Source organism: Hyalella azteca, unplaced genomic scaffold (genome assembly GCF_000764305.2).
Source record: "Hyalella azteca isolate HAZT.00-mixed unplaced genomic scaffold, Hazt_2.0.2 contig4928, whole genome shotgun sequence".
Lineage (NCBI taxonomy): Eukaryota > Metazoa > Arthropoda > Malacostraca > Amphipoda > Hyalellidae > Hyalella > Hyalella azteca.
The window spans coordinates 233,065-250,141 of record NW_025935136.1 but is presented as its reverse complement, the minus strand read 5'-3'; the positions used below and the strand labels follow the sequence as shown (position 1 = coordinate 250,141).

At 36.5% G+C, this 17,077-nt stretch overlaps 1 protein-coding gene across 1 annotated transcript in view; it reads right to left on the bottom strand.

Annotated features, from left to right (window-relative positions):
• Nucleotides 1-4,586: 4,586 nt before the first annotated feature.
• LOC125177788 overlaps nt 4,587-17,077 on the bottom strand; it is a 144,385-nt gene continuing 131,894 nt past the window's right edge. The window contains exons 14-16 of the mRNA XM_047880187.1: nt 14,553-14,723; nt 11,710-11,949; nt 4,587-5,948 (exon numbers count right to left, since the gene is read on the bottom strand). Coding sequence (XP_047736143.1) covers nt 5,802-5,948; nt 11,710-11,949; nt 14,553-14,723 — 558 coding nt within the window. The 3' untranslated portion in view covers nt 4,587-5,801. The remainder of the gene's footprint in view (nt 5,949-11,709; nt 11,950-14,552; nt 14,724-17,077) is intronic.

Genomic DNA, 17,077 nt, shown 5'->3' with positions numbered 1-17,077 from the left:
GCAGCGACTTCACTATAACTAAAATGAATTGACTGCTTGATGCTAGCAAACAACGTCATTCATGTCGATATAAATTAAAGAGAAGCAGAGAAAGGATAGACGCAATGCTGGATTAGAGGTGAATAATTAAATTTGCTAAAAATTCCTAAGTTTTTTGTGAACAACGAGCATTTTTGTGATAATTTTAAATAAAAATAAAATGGAGAATTTTAATTAACACTTGATAAAAGAAAAGAAATGTAACAATCGTTCAATTTATAACTAAGATAACATATATACTATATATAACTAATTATTTGCTAGAGTACGTAAAACTTTTCACAGTGGCAGGTGAGTGTCTAGTTTATCAAAGACTGTGATATGCTGTTGTGATTTTTTACGGGGGCAATTACAATATTAAGGTAAATACTGACAATATAAACACTGGCATTAAAAAACATTGACAACCCATTTACGTTAGAATTCCGACATAATCAGGCGATAGGGCGGGACAGATGTCATTATTATTTATTCGAGACTTTAAACTCAAGTTGACTATTTGTTTTCTAAAGCCAACTCGTGGCCTTTAAAACGCAAACCCTACACCAATAAATACTTGACCCCCGGGATTCGTTTTCAATCAAATGTGCGGTACAACGAGCATTCAAAACAACATAATCAGTAGCATTATTTCAACGATGATGTTTTTGTCGAATTGCGACTCAAATACGAAGTGTGGTATTACATAGAAAATTAAGTTATCAGAACGAATATGTCATATTAACATTGACGCATCCGATATGAAATGGCTGAGTTATACCTGAGAATGTTCTTCAAGAGCGATACGATCACTGTAATTGTCGGCAAATTAGTTAGCTAGTGCACAGCCAAGCCATTGGTCAATTGTATGTAATTCAGTGCCGCCATGTTTGTCCAGAATATCCCTTGCTCAGCTGACAGTAAACCTCACGGCGCTGCTAAAAATTACAATTCCAATGAATAATTTATTCGTAGGTAAAAGGATGAAAAACATACTTATGAATAACAAATTGAGATTGCATTCGAAATAGTTTCATTAAAATAACAACGCAAAGAACAGATTTTTATCTTTTGAGTGATAATATATTTTTTTGCGACAAACAATTCAGGCTCTTATCAGTTGTCTGGGAGCTTACTAGTACAGGCGTTCATGAGAAACACTGTAAAAAATAAATGTAAAACAGTGATTTTAGTTCTTCACGCAACAAAGATTGAAGTTATGCATGCTGGAGGATCTAAAGAGTATTATCGAGTGTATAAAGATCCAGTCATTAACTTATAACTTCTCTGTTAACCTCTGTTTAACTTATATTCTGTATGACTCTTCTTATTCTCTTTTGTTGTGAAAACAGAACACAAGACAACATGAGCGCAGGTTGAGGTGATTGCGTGATGCAAGGTACCAGACCTAGAAACAGGTCATTTCTCAAAAACGGCCATTCCTAGAGAAAGGCCACATCTAGGGACAAGCCACTCCTTGAGATGCGGCAGGCGAGGTTGTTCTCTGCGCGCATCCAGTCTCCCCAGAGGAATGCGCACTGAGAATGAGATCCCTGGCGCTAAATGCTCACTACTTCGCTGATACGCTCGGGCAAATCTGTCACGTCAGTGCCAAAATCGTCTAGAATTAACTGTGTCCTTATCTTTTATTAAGAAATATTCTCGACTTGGAAGGGTAAATGGTCCGTATATTTTCTGAAAATATTATCTATGCTGTTTGAAGTGATATTACCGATAGCTATGTATAGCATTAGTAAGGTAAATAGCTAGGCTGATGAAAAATGTCATAAATTTCCGAAGAGGTTGGCTTGCATTTCATTCTTGTTCCGGCAAATTTAAAAAAAAAACAGCGTTTAAAAATTTTTTCAAACATGACATTTCTTAAATTTTTCAAAACATGGTACATGGATACATTAGAATGCATACGAGAGGATCATTATTTCTAATTGAAAATTTATGGCAGCATTAGCTATGGATCATTACATTATCAGTCGCGTGACTGCCGTAGAAATGCCACGGTAGTGCAGGAAGAAACACTAAGGAGCTGTTATTAGGGTCGCTCTTTGCCTGTTAAATTGACGCCTCAGACGGGCTTTAATTGTCACGACTACAGCGGCAGTGAGTAGTACCGGCGCTGTGGAAATGCAGTATTTTTCTTCACGGCTTGTCTTGCCAATGCGGGCGTTCAGAGGCGCGAAGACGCCGGCCAGTGCCTTTAGCCTGCGTTCTTGGAAATGCTCGCTGCTCCGAAAGTGATTATTTGAGACCGGGTGTAAAAAAAGTTGCTGCTGGCCAATAGCGCAGCAGCCGCGGACAGCACCCTGGGTGGAATTTCAAACTGGGTGGAATTATTGGGTGTAATTGTAATTTTGTTAAAATTAAACCCTCATATCGAATTATGCCATATACACCGATTGCAGGGTGCTTGATCGGGAGTAATAATATATTTATGGCTGATTGATATACCTTAACACGTTAAGTGTGGCAACGATTAATAAGGTTACCGCATTCAGTAAAAGTTAAAAAAAGTGAAGTTTCAAAATAATTGATATATTTTAGAGAAGAGATTCTGGCTTATGCCCAGTACGACCAGTGACGATTAATCAGTTAGCAGTGGCCATTTTAATACAGTATAAGTATTGAAACATAACATTAACTCAAAAATTAATACAATTTACTACCCGATCATAGAAGCCTACACCTCTTTTGGTACTGGAAAAAGGTGATTTTTGAGTCGCATAGATAAGAATTTTCATCATTGCAGTCCGGTACAAAATAACGAATAATAAATTCACATGCTTGGACAGACAGTATTCTGTGGCCGTGTTTTCAGATCCAATCTAGCATATGTTCAATAGTCTTGTTTGAAACCTATCAATGAAGTAAAAAAATTGTTTAAATTTCGATGATGTGAAAGCAAGATTTGATTTTGGCACTCAGGTAAAAGATTTGGCGAGGGACTATAATAAGTCGATAAGTGCTAGCAAGGATTTCTTAGCTTACTTAACCAACATTACACGGAATAGGTTGCAGCAACGAACTGTACGTGGTAACCTCAATAGGACAGACTCATTTCAGAACATTATTGGTTAGCTGCCTCGAGTATAGAATTCACTGAAAGTTTTTAATAAATGTATTCAATCGACTGATTTAGTAGTAGGAAAATAAATTTTAATAAATGCTTTCGATTCCGAACGATTGATTCACTTGAAAGATTGTGTTGCAGCCTTGGCACGATGAAATTAATATTGAGTGTAACGAATGTGAATATTAAACGTTTCAGTCTATATTGGACAAGAAGCTCGAAAGATTGCCACTTGCGGGATAATGGAAATTATAATATCTTTATAAGTTTAAGTTTCGCGAAAATTCTACCCAAAAAGAAAGAAATTGGGGATTGACGAACGAAATTTGATATATATTTTTTTCTCTCTCTTGAAAGAACGACCAATCTGTATTGTTCAACTCAATCCAAATGCAAGGGTGTTTTAATTACATGCCATGCGTATCAATATAAATTCATAATGAATACAGAGTCATTAAAACGGTCTGAGGAATCATAGGAAACTTAATAGTTCATCAATGCTTGAACTCGATATCCTAGCGGAAGATATTCTCATCAAAAGTTTTATTTATACTTATATCGATCATAGAAATTGATAGACAGGTAGTAAAAATAGATGCATAGTATAGACTATGGCGAAGTGGAAATATACGAGATGACTTTCACAGCAGCTCTGTATAGAGTAGAGTATCGTTATAGCTAACCGAACACAAGTTCTTTACACTCTGTACACGCACTATTATCCGTAAAATTATCAAGTTGAAAGAAAATCGTTGAATAAAAATTTTCAATCACAACAGTTGAGATGAGCCTAAATTTATCTAATAAATACTTTACTCGCAAATCTCGGCTATTGCTCGCGGGCGTCACACTTCACGCGGACGTCAGAAGCCTATAAAGAAGATGACATCAACAGGGAACATCGAAGACTGCTCATGTCAGTCGATTCTAATGCGACGAGTCTCTTCCATCAATAAGTGTTTGTCTAAGGGAGAATATATAAAAATAGATAATTCCTAGTAACAAAATAGCCTAAGAGACTTATTTAGAAAAGTTACACACACGGCAGCGGAAGGAATACAATTTGCGCAGCATTTTTGTACTTTCAGCCGCGCTATGACGAACAACAAACTGTGAGTTGAAGAGCCAAGTGAAAGAACGACAGTGATTTTTGTTATTGTTTTCGTTTTCAAGTTGACGAGAAGTCAGCCAATCCAACGCGCTCAACGCTTAGCGGAATTGCTCGCTTTATGTCAAGTTATTCATCAAAATCTGCGGTCCAAGTTACTGATTGACGGGGCCGTGTTCCGATAAATTAGAGAGGATCATTGTCTTCAATTTACCATCTAAATTAAATTAAATGAAAAAATTACTATTCGTTTTTTTTGTAGAACTATTCATTTGAATTATTTAGTTTGGTATGTGAAAAAATTAAGTTTTCACATGGCGAAGAGACAGGTAGAAAATTATTTCTTACTTGTAATCTTACATTATTATCAGCAGAACGGGCTCCTAACAAACTAATTCTGTATGACGTACTTGCAGGCTAGAGATATTATACATTTATTTACATCCAATGAAAATTCTCCAATAAATTAACAGCAATTCTATACAGAAATGTATGATAGCAGGAAAATTCAATTGCTTTTCGAAGACTGTAAACACTCTGAGATTTCATATTCAACAGAACACTACGATAATAACGGCGATAAACTCTCAATGTACTGGTGAGATAGTGGATAAAACCAGTGTCATTATATCTAGAGAACAGCCATATCCAACATCCCATATCGCTATGAATCTACGATCGACACCGGCCATTGACACAGTAAATCTAGCATTATTGTAATCTACCAACAACAAAGATCTTATCGTAGAATTTGTTACGAATAACTAACGCTCATCGATACACATCCAGGATATTATTTCTCAATCGAGAACTGAAAACTTGTCGTCTTCGTAAATGCCTTCTTCTTGAGTTACAATATTAACCATAAGAACAATGGGAGTTGGACATTTATTAAGATGGTCAAATAAAGACCTTATGCTGCAATGAACGCGAAATTAATCAGTTAGTTAACTAACCGCTCAGCAATGACTATTTGAGTCTTGATGAAAGTATAAGTATAATCAGAACAGAGAATGGTTTTCATGCCGCAATGTTTGCTGGGCTTAATTGAGGATTAAAATTTATAAAGATGTAATGTGACGGCATTATGATTTTGTGTGTTTCATGCTAGTATGATGCTGTGTACATAGCAGTCAAGAGAAACATTTCCTAGACAACTTTTTTTTCACTTCAAGGGACTTTATTTCCTACAAAAGAGTAGAGTGATAGAGAGAATCTCTTCGAAAATTAGTTATATTATTGATTTAAGGAGCTCAGGGGAAATTCTAATTAATCTTTAAGAGGAAGAGATCCCATTGTCTGGGACATATTGTTTTTTGTTTTGCGCCTCCAGAATTTCCGGGCTCTCAAATTATGATCATAATATTCTCAGTATTAAATCCTCAGAAGCATTTGTTGAAACGCAAATATGATAAATGATAAATAGTATAGCAATAGGGAAAGCTTCGAAAAGTACTCAAGATTTACCTCGGTAGGATATAAAGCAGGAATAAAAAGCTAGTGTGGGTAGTGATGACTGAAAATTTAATGTATGCGGGTGTATATTGGCATGATTCAAGTAGAGCTGGTATTTACTGCAGGATCCATAGTCTATACGAAGGACTTTGGGTCGAGTGGATGTGGCTTGGGCGGGGAGGCGGCGGGCACGGAGAGGCGATGATGGTTCCTGAAGACTGTGTTCTGCAGCGTCCTCTTCCACTTGTCCTGAGTGTCGCGGAGCTTCAGCAGCCATGTTTGCTGTAACAAACAGAACTTTAATTTATCCAATATTACTTGCGATTTTACTTATTTCAAGCTAGCGACAGCTGCTGCTCAACATATTTCGACGTATTTCTCCGTAAAATTCTGTAATGAGATTTTTATTTCACTTTCACGTTCTGGAGTCTCCATTAGATTATAAATTTTAATAGTTACACAGTTTGAGTACATCTGAAAATCTAAAAATGTGTGCTTTTTTAATCTCACGCGACAAATATTCTGTTTTTATTATTTTTTTAGCGTTGTGTTACATTTCAATTTAGGAGTAAAAATGAACCTCACCCCCCATTAGCCTTCTCTAAGTTACCCGTTTGAAAATATATGATGGACTTCAACGTTCTAGTCTCTATGCTGGCGGAGCGTTGAATGAGAAATATTGTTATCTTTCCGTCCTCAATTGTTTCTCTTACGAAAAACTTGAATTTAATAGCTGAAAATAAGCAGGGAAGGAAGCATATCGCAAATCCCGAGTAATGGGGAGTTCTCAGTTCAGACGAAACTTGAAAATACTTCCCATATAACTTTTTGAATTCGTCATCGCTTTGATTTCTAAATCTATTTTCAACATTAAGCTCTGAAACTTTTAATTTTGAGCCAAAAACTCACAATAATGCTCAGGTTTTCAAAATCTTTGAACATTTAAAATAAATGTAGATCACTATTTGTATACATCTATTCCTTTAATTATACGACGCAGTTGGTGCTTAGTTACGAGCGCGCATCAAAGCTTAGACCAGCCGTTGGTTAGGACATAAACTCCTGAATGATTGTTGCCTAACATCAGACAACTTGGAATGGGTGTAGGCCGAGTATAACATACCGAGTATAACATCCGTTTATAGAGCACAAAGTACGTGGTCCATTATCAACGCAAGAAAAAAGGCATCGAAAAAACATGCTCAATGTTCAATTAACAATTAAAATCATAAATTCCATAATGAGGGACATTCTTCAACTGTTATTTTTTGGCCTATTACGGTTAATGACGGTCACAAGTCAACGGATTGATTGTTTACAATACTCAGGTAACTACGAAAGCAAAATTAAATGACCCATCCCAGACTCATGATACTCTATGAACTAAGTAATGCTTTTTGGCCGCTGCAATTAATAGGACTCAAAATGTTTTTTTTTGTTTTAAATACTGCCCCTAGCTTTGTGAAACAGCTTTTGAGTTTGTTAATTATCAGTGCAATATGTTGTTGCTCTAATGAGCAATTCTCGATTAATGTTGACATGGTTAGATATGTGGGAATATGCCAAATATCTCCCCCAAACGAATATTGTCCCAAATTTTTAATATATCTCGTTAATAAGAATTATGTGTTTCAGCAATAAAATTTTGTTCGACAGTTATTATCATCATGCTAGCTGATTTGTGATCAGACCATCCAATTTACTGGCAGTCAAATTTTAAATGGCAAAGGTAATAATAATAATATAATGCAATGAAATTCGATAATCTGAGATCAATGCTTCTCAGGCTTCACCCTAACAACTTTGTCCGTCCTTAATTAAGTATTTAAACAAGTCGGAAGTCAGAACTGTTTTACTCTTGTCTTTAGCAGCTCTAATTAACTGGGCATTCATCTTGTTGTGCTGTCAACCCAGTTAATCTGATGATTCGGTGAGACCATCGGTTTCCTTTCAATTACAGATGTTTATTTGTCACGCTGACGTTCTCTCTTCAACACCAAATTTGTGAAGTCTGAAATAATTTTTTTATGAGACCATGCTCCAGCTTGATGCATTTTGTTCTCTTTAATTATTCTTTCCTCACGTAGGAGGACACACCGCCAAGCAAATGGAAAAAAAGATCAATGAAACGAAAAAAATTTCCAAGTTAATGCCCGTACAAGCTTAACAGTTAGGCGGGTGACAATTGGACAGGCGAGAAAGGCGCTCCTTGACTTTAATAAACGACAACGGGATATTGACAAGAAAAACGTAATGTTAACCAATACATGCTATTATACTAGCTACCATAAAACTCCAGACAGTCGGTCACTAAAAAAGGAACTTAACAAAGGTAATGCCAATATTTCACTGATGAAAACAAGATACTACTATTGTATACACTTGCTATTAGTATTGGTAGGCAAAATTTATTCCTTTAAACACGTTTCATTGAAGACCAGAGGCCGGATTATAAAAACTTCGTAACTTTTTGTACTTACGCACAAAAAGTGTTAGTAAATCAATATTTTCATATTGCTTCAGCAGACACCCCAAACTTGTACGTAACTCCGCTTACGACACCTCCGAGCTGGCGTACAGTTACGCTCAAATTCTTGGACGTAGCTTCCCGCGCAAATAATGTTTTGATAATACCACCGCTAAAGTTACGTATTCATAGCAGCACTTACGCAACATAAAAGTGGCTACGTGTACTTAGCGATGTTTTGATATTCTGGCCCCAGAGCATTTGTTTTATTGACAATGTTCTCATTAGTTTTTTTCAATAGTACCATAGGACTCAAAATAAGAATGAAAATTTCTTCAGCCAATCCTGATAGTCGCGAACGTCACACTTCACGCGGACGTCAGAAGCCCAAAGAAAATGACATCAACTGGGAATATCGAAGACTGCTTATGTCAGTCAGGCCAGTCTATTCTAATGCGACGAGTCCCTTCCGTCAACAAGTGTTTGTCTAAGAGGGAATAGCCGGCAAAGTTGGATGAGAATGAACGTGTTACGCAATTATTTCTATTATATCCTCATGTTGAGATGTTGGTGAAGAGGCTGGTGACATGAAGTGACGCAAGAAGGCCAGGTGGGCGTGCTGCGCATATGATCTCCAAAAAGTTGCCTCTAGAATTCACAGAGAATTGCTTTGAACACACGGTTTTATTATGTTATTCAGTTCTTTGGCTGTTTTGTAGATTAGAGACGTGACTTGAGAAATAATGGGTCTGAGCGGATTGCCTTGCATGTGGTTTTAACGTTTCCGTACAGGTAACCGGGAGAGTAACTCCGACTATATAGACGTGAGCTTTCGAGACCCTACAACGGAGTTGGCCATACTGATCAGTTTGTTAGCTCAATTTCCATTGAAGTTGTTCCGTAGGGTCTCTTAGCTTGGTACTTCAAATTTCATCAATCAATGCGTCTTGTAACTTGATAATGATTGATTGATACATTCGAAACGTTGTTAAGGAAAAAATGTCCATATGGTACCCTTATTTTCGATTTACCAGTACAAACGATAAATATTGTTCACTATATTGAAAAAAATAATAAGAAAATTGACAATAGAAAAGTTCTCTGGTTTTCATTATACCTAATGTAGATATATGCTCAAACATGTCACAGCAGTGAAAGCTGCATAATAAATAACATAAAATTAACACTGGTTAAGTTCAAAATCACGGAATTTTGTTTTTAAAAAGAGTATGCTACAATATTTTGAAAAATCGGCGGACAACTCGTTAGAATATTTTTCACAATTGAGGAAATACTAGTTCTTACAGAAATCATATGAACCATGATAAAGGAAGTTCATCGTCCGGTATCATTTCTAATCTTCGCCCAAAGAAAGCAACGGTTTCTATACCAATACAACGCTAATATAGTGCTCGCTGCTCGGAGCTGATTGCGTAAATTGGATACAGGCTCCTTGTGCAACAAAAAAAGGAATGCTCTTGACCTCAAGCTAGAGATCCTTTCAAAGAAGTGTTGATACAATCATCTCGAGTCATCTCCATCTTTAACTATGTATTGCTTCTACCTTGAGTCATCTTTAACGAATTGGGTAACGAAGTATTATTGCTCACATTCCTGAGTTATCTTTAACCAAGCATTGCTCTTCATCCCGAGTCATCTTTAACCAAGCACTGCTCTCCATCCCGAGTCATCTTTAACCAAGCATCGCTCTTCATCCTGAGTCATCTTGAAGCACGTATTGCATCCACTCCCAGTCATCTTCAATCTAATGTGTCGCTCTCCAATTATCTTCAATGAATTATATCTTCAATTTAAAAATTATTGCTTTTTCATAAAATTCTGCGTAGAACCAAGCAACCAAATTTTGCTTCCGAGCAGCCGTGCTCTCGGTGAAATGCTCTCGACGAAGGGCTCTACCTAATGTTCTTTACAAAATTCTTTCCTCGACTGCGCGTTTCCTCGAACGATTATTTTCTCGTACAAAGGTTTTCACGAGAAAATTTCCTAGCAAATAAAATTTAATTTTATCTATACCAAGTGAACACGTATTTTTCCGTGCCCTATGATCGTAGGTTTTTCGATGCTGTTGGCCCGAGTATATAAGTGATTAGCCGCATCGATTTTTCAAATAATTCAAGTAAAAATACGAAGGCCGCAGCCAGGTAGTTTTCCTAACTGACAACTAGAATCCCCTATTTTTTTCGTATACACGTAAGTGGCTTATTAATTTGATTATTTGTTCCGACACTGACAAATAAAGACATTCATCTAAGTGACAAGAAAGGGAGATTTGACATTTACGTAAGGATTGAAATGAGTTTTAAAACTTACTCGTAAAGTGACGACATAAAATGTATTGGCATTAAGCCTTCGGTATATCAAGTGGCTCTGCATGTGATAACATATAGAGTGTACTTTTAGTGGCACTGATTGAATTTGGATCAAAATCCACACTCTCGCATTTCATTTCCAAATAAATTATTAGGTAGACTGATTTTTTCTTCAAGATCTTACAACAGAGCAAATAATCATTGGGTGCGAAAATGTTATGCCATATGCATTCCATTACTCCTGACACTCCCTTCCTCCCATTTACATTCGTCGAGGGGCAAATATTATTTGATGGCATTTAAAATTTATTTCACACTCGACCAGGTCCGCATAATAACATGACACGTCTTCAAGAAGAGGACCCAGGACCGACTAAACTGAAGTCTGCTTTTAATGAGATCCTATTGTCCGTTTGCTCAGCACACTCTAGAGCAGCCTAATGTGGAGCTCTTATGTCGACTAATGGGCGCCTCGTAGACGCTACCGCATCACAAGCTTTTTCGTTCTGTCTATCGATAGCATTGGCGAGAGAGGTAGGTGCTCATAATTTATTATTCATGTTTAATGTTTCACATAATTTTCTGAACTAATCATTTAATTAAGTGGATCACGCTTCTGTCTTCTTGAATAATGATGTGTGAGCCTAGTAATTCCTCATCCTCTTTCCATCCTCATCAGTGTTATGATTTTCAGTGTATCGATTTGTGTGGGTACCATTTCTCTTAACATTTTTCAAGCAATTCTAGTAGTGAGATTTTTAGGTGATGGGTTGTAGGTGAGGCATCACTAGCTGATCCATTCAGAGTATATTTATTTTGATAGAATTTAGTTGATTCAGTAAATTTACTTTCATAATTTATGAAATCGTGTCATCTTTCATATTCTTTCACTTTACCATGGCCTTTTCTTATTGAAAAAATGACTCCGCAGTTCATTTAACTAAAGATGTTACACTTCCATTCCATCTTGGTCCATCGGAGCGAAATAAATTCAACGATTGATTACTTAGTTGTGTCTGGTTTTCTTGATGGTTTCCAACCTTAAGGCAGGAATGCGAGGATGATTCAAGTCGTGGCCTAACAGAAGCTTAAGTTATGCATGAACAGTACTAAAGAACGGCTTTTAAGCTAAATAAAGTCAGTCATCAAGTGCTTACTGTCTGAAAAAAGGTAAAAACACTAGTGTGTAATTGAATTAGTCTACAATTTAAAGCATGTAAATAAAAAACAAGCGAGCCAATCCCACCTTCGCTTGGTCGGTCTGGGCGAGGAAGGTGTAGACGGCAACAATCTGCTGGAATCTGTTGAGGTTGACCATGACAAAGGCGGACTCGAGTTTGGCCGTGACAGCTTCGCTCACAGGGACGTCGTGTAGGAAGAATCTGTCCAGTGAGAGGGGCTGCTTGTAGACGATGTATCGCATGGCAGACTCGCCGCTCGACGGCCGCGAACAAGAGCTCGGCCAGTTCTCAGACAGGGAAGATTTCTGCGCATGGTTAATTAAAAATTATAAATATTATGGCACCCAAAATAAATTTTTGTTTTCGGAGCGTTCACAAAAACTGGTAGATGGAAATTTATTTTGTGTTTCAGTAGAATTGACGTAATTAGCAAAAGCATTAGAAATTTTCCACACATCAGTTAGGACTTATTTTTACACAAGAATATCGTAACCTAACTCAATTTTTTATTTTAGTCTGAGAGGCTTTAGCCTTAAAAAATAATGGTCTGATTTCCTGACTCATTTTTCAAGCTAATGTTGAAAAAATTTCTGATCAACGAACACGAACGACTGAAACCTCGTTTATATTAAGATTTAAACATTTCAGAAGTCTACTTGCGTTTTGCAGTTTAGAGCACAAAATATAATATACTTGGTGCTAATTACTGTTGTGTCGGTACATATTATTAGAACCATATCATTACTCAGGATTAAAAAGCATGAATTTTAGCAACGAATCGCAAATTTTCAATGAAAAATACCACAAGAATCTTTTTGAAAATCAAGCCGAAGAGAACCCATGTGAAAACTTGCGCTCAACTTGTAACTGGATACGTTCTAATGGCTATCAAGAACGTCGTTGATCGAAGTTTTGGAAGTAGATTGCGAGGCAAGTAATGATAGTTTAGAAAATTTGCTTTCAGAATGCGCGCCAGATTGAGTTAAGTTTCTCTTCATCGGGAGAGCGCGTGGCCCAAAATTTCAGCACGTGGATTATCTACAAAATGAGAAGTTGAAGCCCGGCCGTTGATTGATAAAAAACTTTTTATGTCGAATCTGTCATGCGACCGACGTTATTTTAACGCATAAATTGCAAAATTGTCCTTATGACAATATGATATATGATATTTCGCACTACAGTCATTGTACTCAATCGTACAAGTATACTCATGACTTATACAAGGTCCCAGAAGGATTACTAGAATTTGAAACAAGAACCAACACCAGGGGCCACGGCTATAAACTAAAAAAACAGCGTTGGAACACATCCATGCGACAACATTTCTTCTCGCTTCGAGTAACTGACATGTGGAACAGCCTCCCTGATAGCATCGTTGACGCTCCGAGTATGAACATCTTCAAAAACAGACTAGACGAAGCTATGCAGGAGCATATGTTCAGTCTTAAAATACCTAGCAAATTACGGACCAGGCAATAAGTCCAGCAGCTATCTCAATCAATCGTCAGCTATGGAAAGATCGGGTTCCAAAGGCCGGATCCCTTGTGAATCAAGTCACAAAAAGTTCAAGAATCGGCAACAGGCCATGGGCCTATTTCTTCAACGCTGACACTTCTATTCTATTCTATTCTATAATGATTGGATACTTAATTCCATTGATCGAAAGGAGACAACTTTCCATGTAAAATAAATACTTTCAATGTAAAAACAAAAGCCTTTTTTTCATATAAAAGTTGAGCCGCTGATAATGATTTCATTGATAGTGTCGGTTTTACTAAAAGCTTTTGCGCATCTATTCTTCCGCCACGTACGGCCAGCCCACCAGAAGCATTTTTCAAAGGTTTGTTACAGAGGAAAGAGGCTGAGATAACACCATAGATAAGTCGAGATTTTTTGTTGAGAAATCGTGTACGGAAAGCAGAGGTCGACTACGACGAGCCTGTTGGTTGAATTATTAAAATAGTTTGTTATTACAAAACAATCCTAAATGAAGGTAATTTTGATTATATCTAATTGTAATTTCATTTATTGTGACTGGTGTTCCCACTACAATGGTACGTAGTTTTGTTCATGTTTATTATCGGTTATTAATTAAAAATTAAGTTAATTAATTGTGCTCTTGATGTCAGTAGAAAAATTAAATTGGTATCAGTTTATTGAGTTATTATTAGAACTAGTTTGATCTCGTGTTACATATTGCTTTGCTTATTTCTAGTTTGTTATTTTTTTCAAGTTTGAAATGTCGCTTCGGCAGAGAAGCTCCTAAAATATGAAGTTCATTAAAAAAAATCTAGAATTCTGGAATTAGTTGAAAGAATATTAATCAAAACAAGGTTGGAAATAAGTTTAGCATGAGGTTTAATAGACGACAATTATGGGCTAGGAGAACATCTTGTTTATTTTTCTAGTTAAAGTTTAATAAAAATTATTATTGCAATTATTCGTTCAGTTTTGTTTGTCCATACTCCTTATAGTAAATCGCTTTCCTGGACAATTGCTGGTCTAATGTCCGGGGCTAATGAAAATTTGCTTTATATCTATTCATTGAGTGGTCCCATTGAGTAATTTAAAAAAAAGCGAAGCGTAAATAAAATCACAGAGTTTGAAAATTTTCTAATTTCGGAATTATAGAACATTTGGGGTTCATTAGCTGTTCAAATCATGAAACATAATTTACTCCTAATATTTCGCTAGCTAAGTCAAGCCACATTTATAGCTAGGCATAGATACGGTTATTGCTGTCTTACTTCTGTGAGATGTCTTACTTCTTACTAATGTGAGAAACAACGAGGCCGTCTACTGCCACATTTCGCATCGCAATATGACAAGCTATTCGAACATTCATCGATATTTCATTTATATATTCAAAGAATAACGCTTGTCAGTAAAGCTCTTTGGACCGAATTACCTTTTTGCTGAGTCCTTTCTTCCTGCGGGTGATGAGGAGCATGTCGTCGAAGAGGATGACGTACATTTCCTGCGGCTTGTTGTTGTCCAGGAGATGAAGAGCGCCCTCCATGATGATCTGGCGTCGCGGAGACACTATCAGCCGCTCGCACGGCTGCCGGGCAATCGCGCTCTGCCAAATAAAACACCCATACTTAAGCTTAACTAATCACAAATATTCTACGCAAATATTCTATGACGCTTATATGTTCGTGGAAAATCGCGAAGCGGATTATGTCTTCTCGCAGGAGATCTAAAGCGTTAATAAACAATACGAAAATTATACTGCGGTATGACATGCTAAACTTAACGAGTAGCTTCTACCTTGTCAGGCCAGATTATCTTCGATGTTTTTCTGCGGAAATACATATGTGAGAGAATTACAAATGTTTTGCTTTGAAAATATATTCAAGGATTCAAGTTTAAGTTCTGAGGAATCAATAGTCCAAAAAGTAATCCTAAGCATAATGAAGAAAGTTCATATACGTAGCGTCGCCTTGCGCATATTACTTCATTTAATATGTTATGGATCAATATTCTGGGTTCACTTACTTAATACTTTAGCAAAATTATCGTATCTTGATCAAAAAACAATCGGTGATTCTCGTAATCTGTTGCTATAAAGTTAAATCAGAAGAGAATGTCCTGCCATTTGAACGTATAGTTCCTGGATGAATAAATCGCATTCCACCCAATACCTGGAACCTTTAAGTTTGTGAGTAACAGTTCTTCGTACGGTAACCTAATCATAGCTTCAACATAGGAGTGGAAGACTTTCCACTTTACTTCCCACATGGCATTTACGAACAAATTGAACCCTCAAATATGTAGAAGCTATAGGGTAACATGGGGAAACGGTACCACTGCGGGTCATGGGCCCATAGCCGGTTTCCCGCTAAGTATGTCAGATATTGGTCCGTGTTCTCTACCGCCGGTCGACAGTTGCATTGGGCTGAAGTGTGTGACTCTACATTTTGCTAAGATTTTGCGTTGATAAGTTAATCGCAAAAAACTGTTTTAGCCCAGATACAAGTTTTTCTGCTGCTATATAAAACTGTTACCAATTACTTTATATGAAGCTTTTGAAATTACTGTGAATTATATTTTGAAAGTATTATTTATAGGGATAATTTTGAGTTCAAGTTTGAACTATTAGCTTTTAAAATAAAATGTTGACACGATATAAATTGAAAAGATACCTATAGTGGGGCAACGGGCCCACGCGTGTCACGGGGCAAAGCGCCCATGGTGGGCTCATTATCCCTCTGTGAAGTCTTGTGTTAAACATCATTAGATTTGTCCCAATGAGCTTTTCAAAACTATGACTAGATATTTGAATTAGAAATTACACTTCATATTGTATGATTTTTTTATTTGCTGCAAGGCAGCAGGTTCTAGTTATGCGTATTTATGACCCCGAATCGAGTTATTGACTCATACCTTGCCAAAAGTTGATTTCAGTCAACACCAATGAGCCAAAAGTTGATTAGTTTTTATGGTGTTGGCCGAAATCACGGTTAAGTACGAATTCCCTGCACATAATATCTGGATTATGGACGAATCTGGAACGAAGTTTTTTTTCTAGTCAGAGATACAATTTTTCATGTCGAGGATAAATTTTTATGGTAAGGTTATATTTTTCATGTCGAGGATATATATTATTATGCCAATGAAATATTTTTTTTCACGTCAGTGATTGATTTTTTAAGACAAGAACATATATCTTCATGTTAAGGATATGATTTTTTAAGTTGTTAATAAATGAATGAATGCAATATTTTTTATTACATTCTTCTTATTTTGAACTGTAAAGTGTTGTTTTACCATTTTTAAACAAAATATATGCAATTGTGGTAAAGGGGTGAGGGTATATTTGTGGTAAAGGGGTTATGCAAATATATGCATAAACATTGCCCCAGGGGTGGGGCAATGGGCCCATTTTGACACTTTTAACAAAATAGTGTTTCATTAAAAATAACTTTATAGGCGTCCAATTCACATCATACATTCCTCATTAGTTGTAGCTTTAAACAAAAAAAAAAATACCTCGTATCAATTGAAACTTCATCAAAATTTTAGTTTAAAAAAAGGAGGGGCCCGCTGCCCCATGTTACCCTACCATTTATTTTAAAGTGAATATGAACTAAATATAGATTACACGAGAATCTGTCATTAAAAATTAATGAGCCAGGTTTAATGATGTGATTAATAATAAATTGCTTACCATTTTTCCCACAAACTCCACTGCGCATGTGGCATGTGGATGGAAGGGTTGCACATCTTTTGACTATTAGTTATAATTATATAAACTTCAGATTCAAAAAGTTATATCGTTAGCTGGTTCTTATAATGTTTTGCAATTCTATGTCGTGGGTTGTTATTCAACTAACAGTCATACATTTATTTATGTCAAGCTTTATGCGTAGGATAAATTTTCAACACTTATAGCTTCTGGAAATTTTATTGACGGTCTTGAGTGGATGTTAC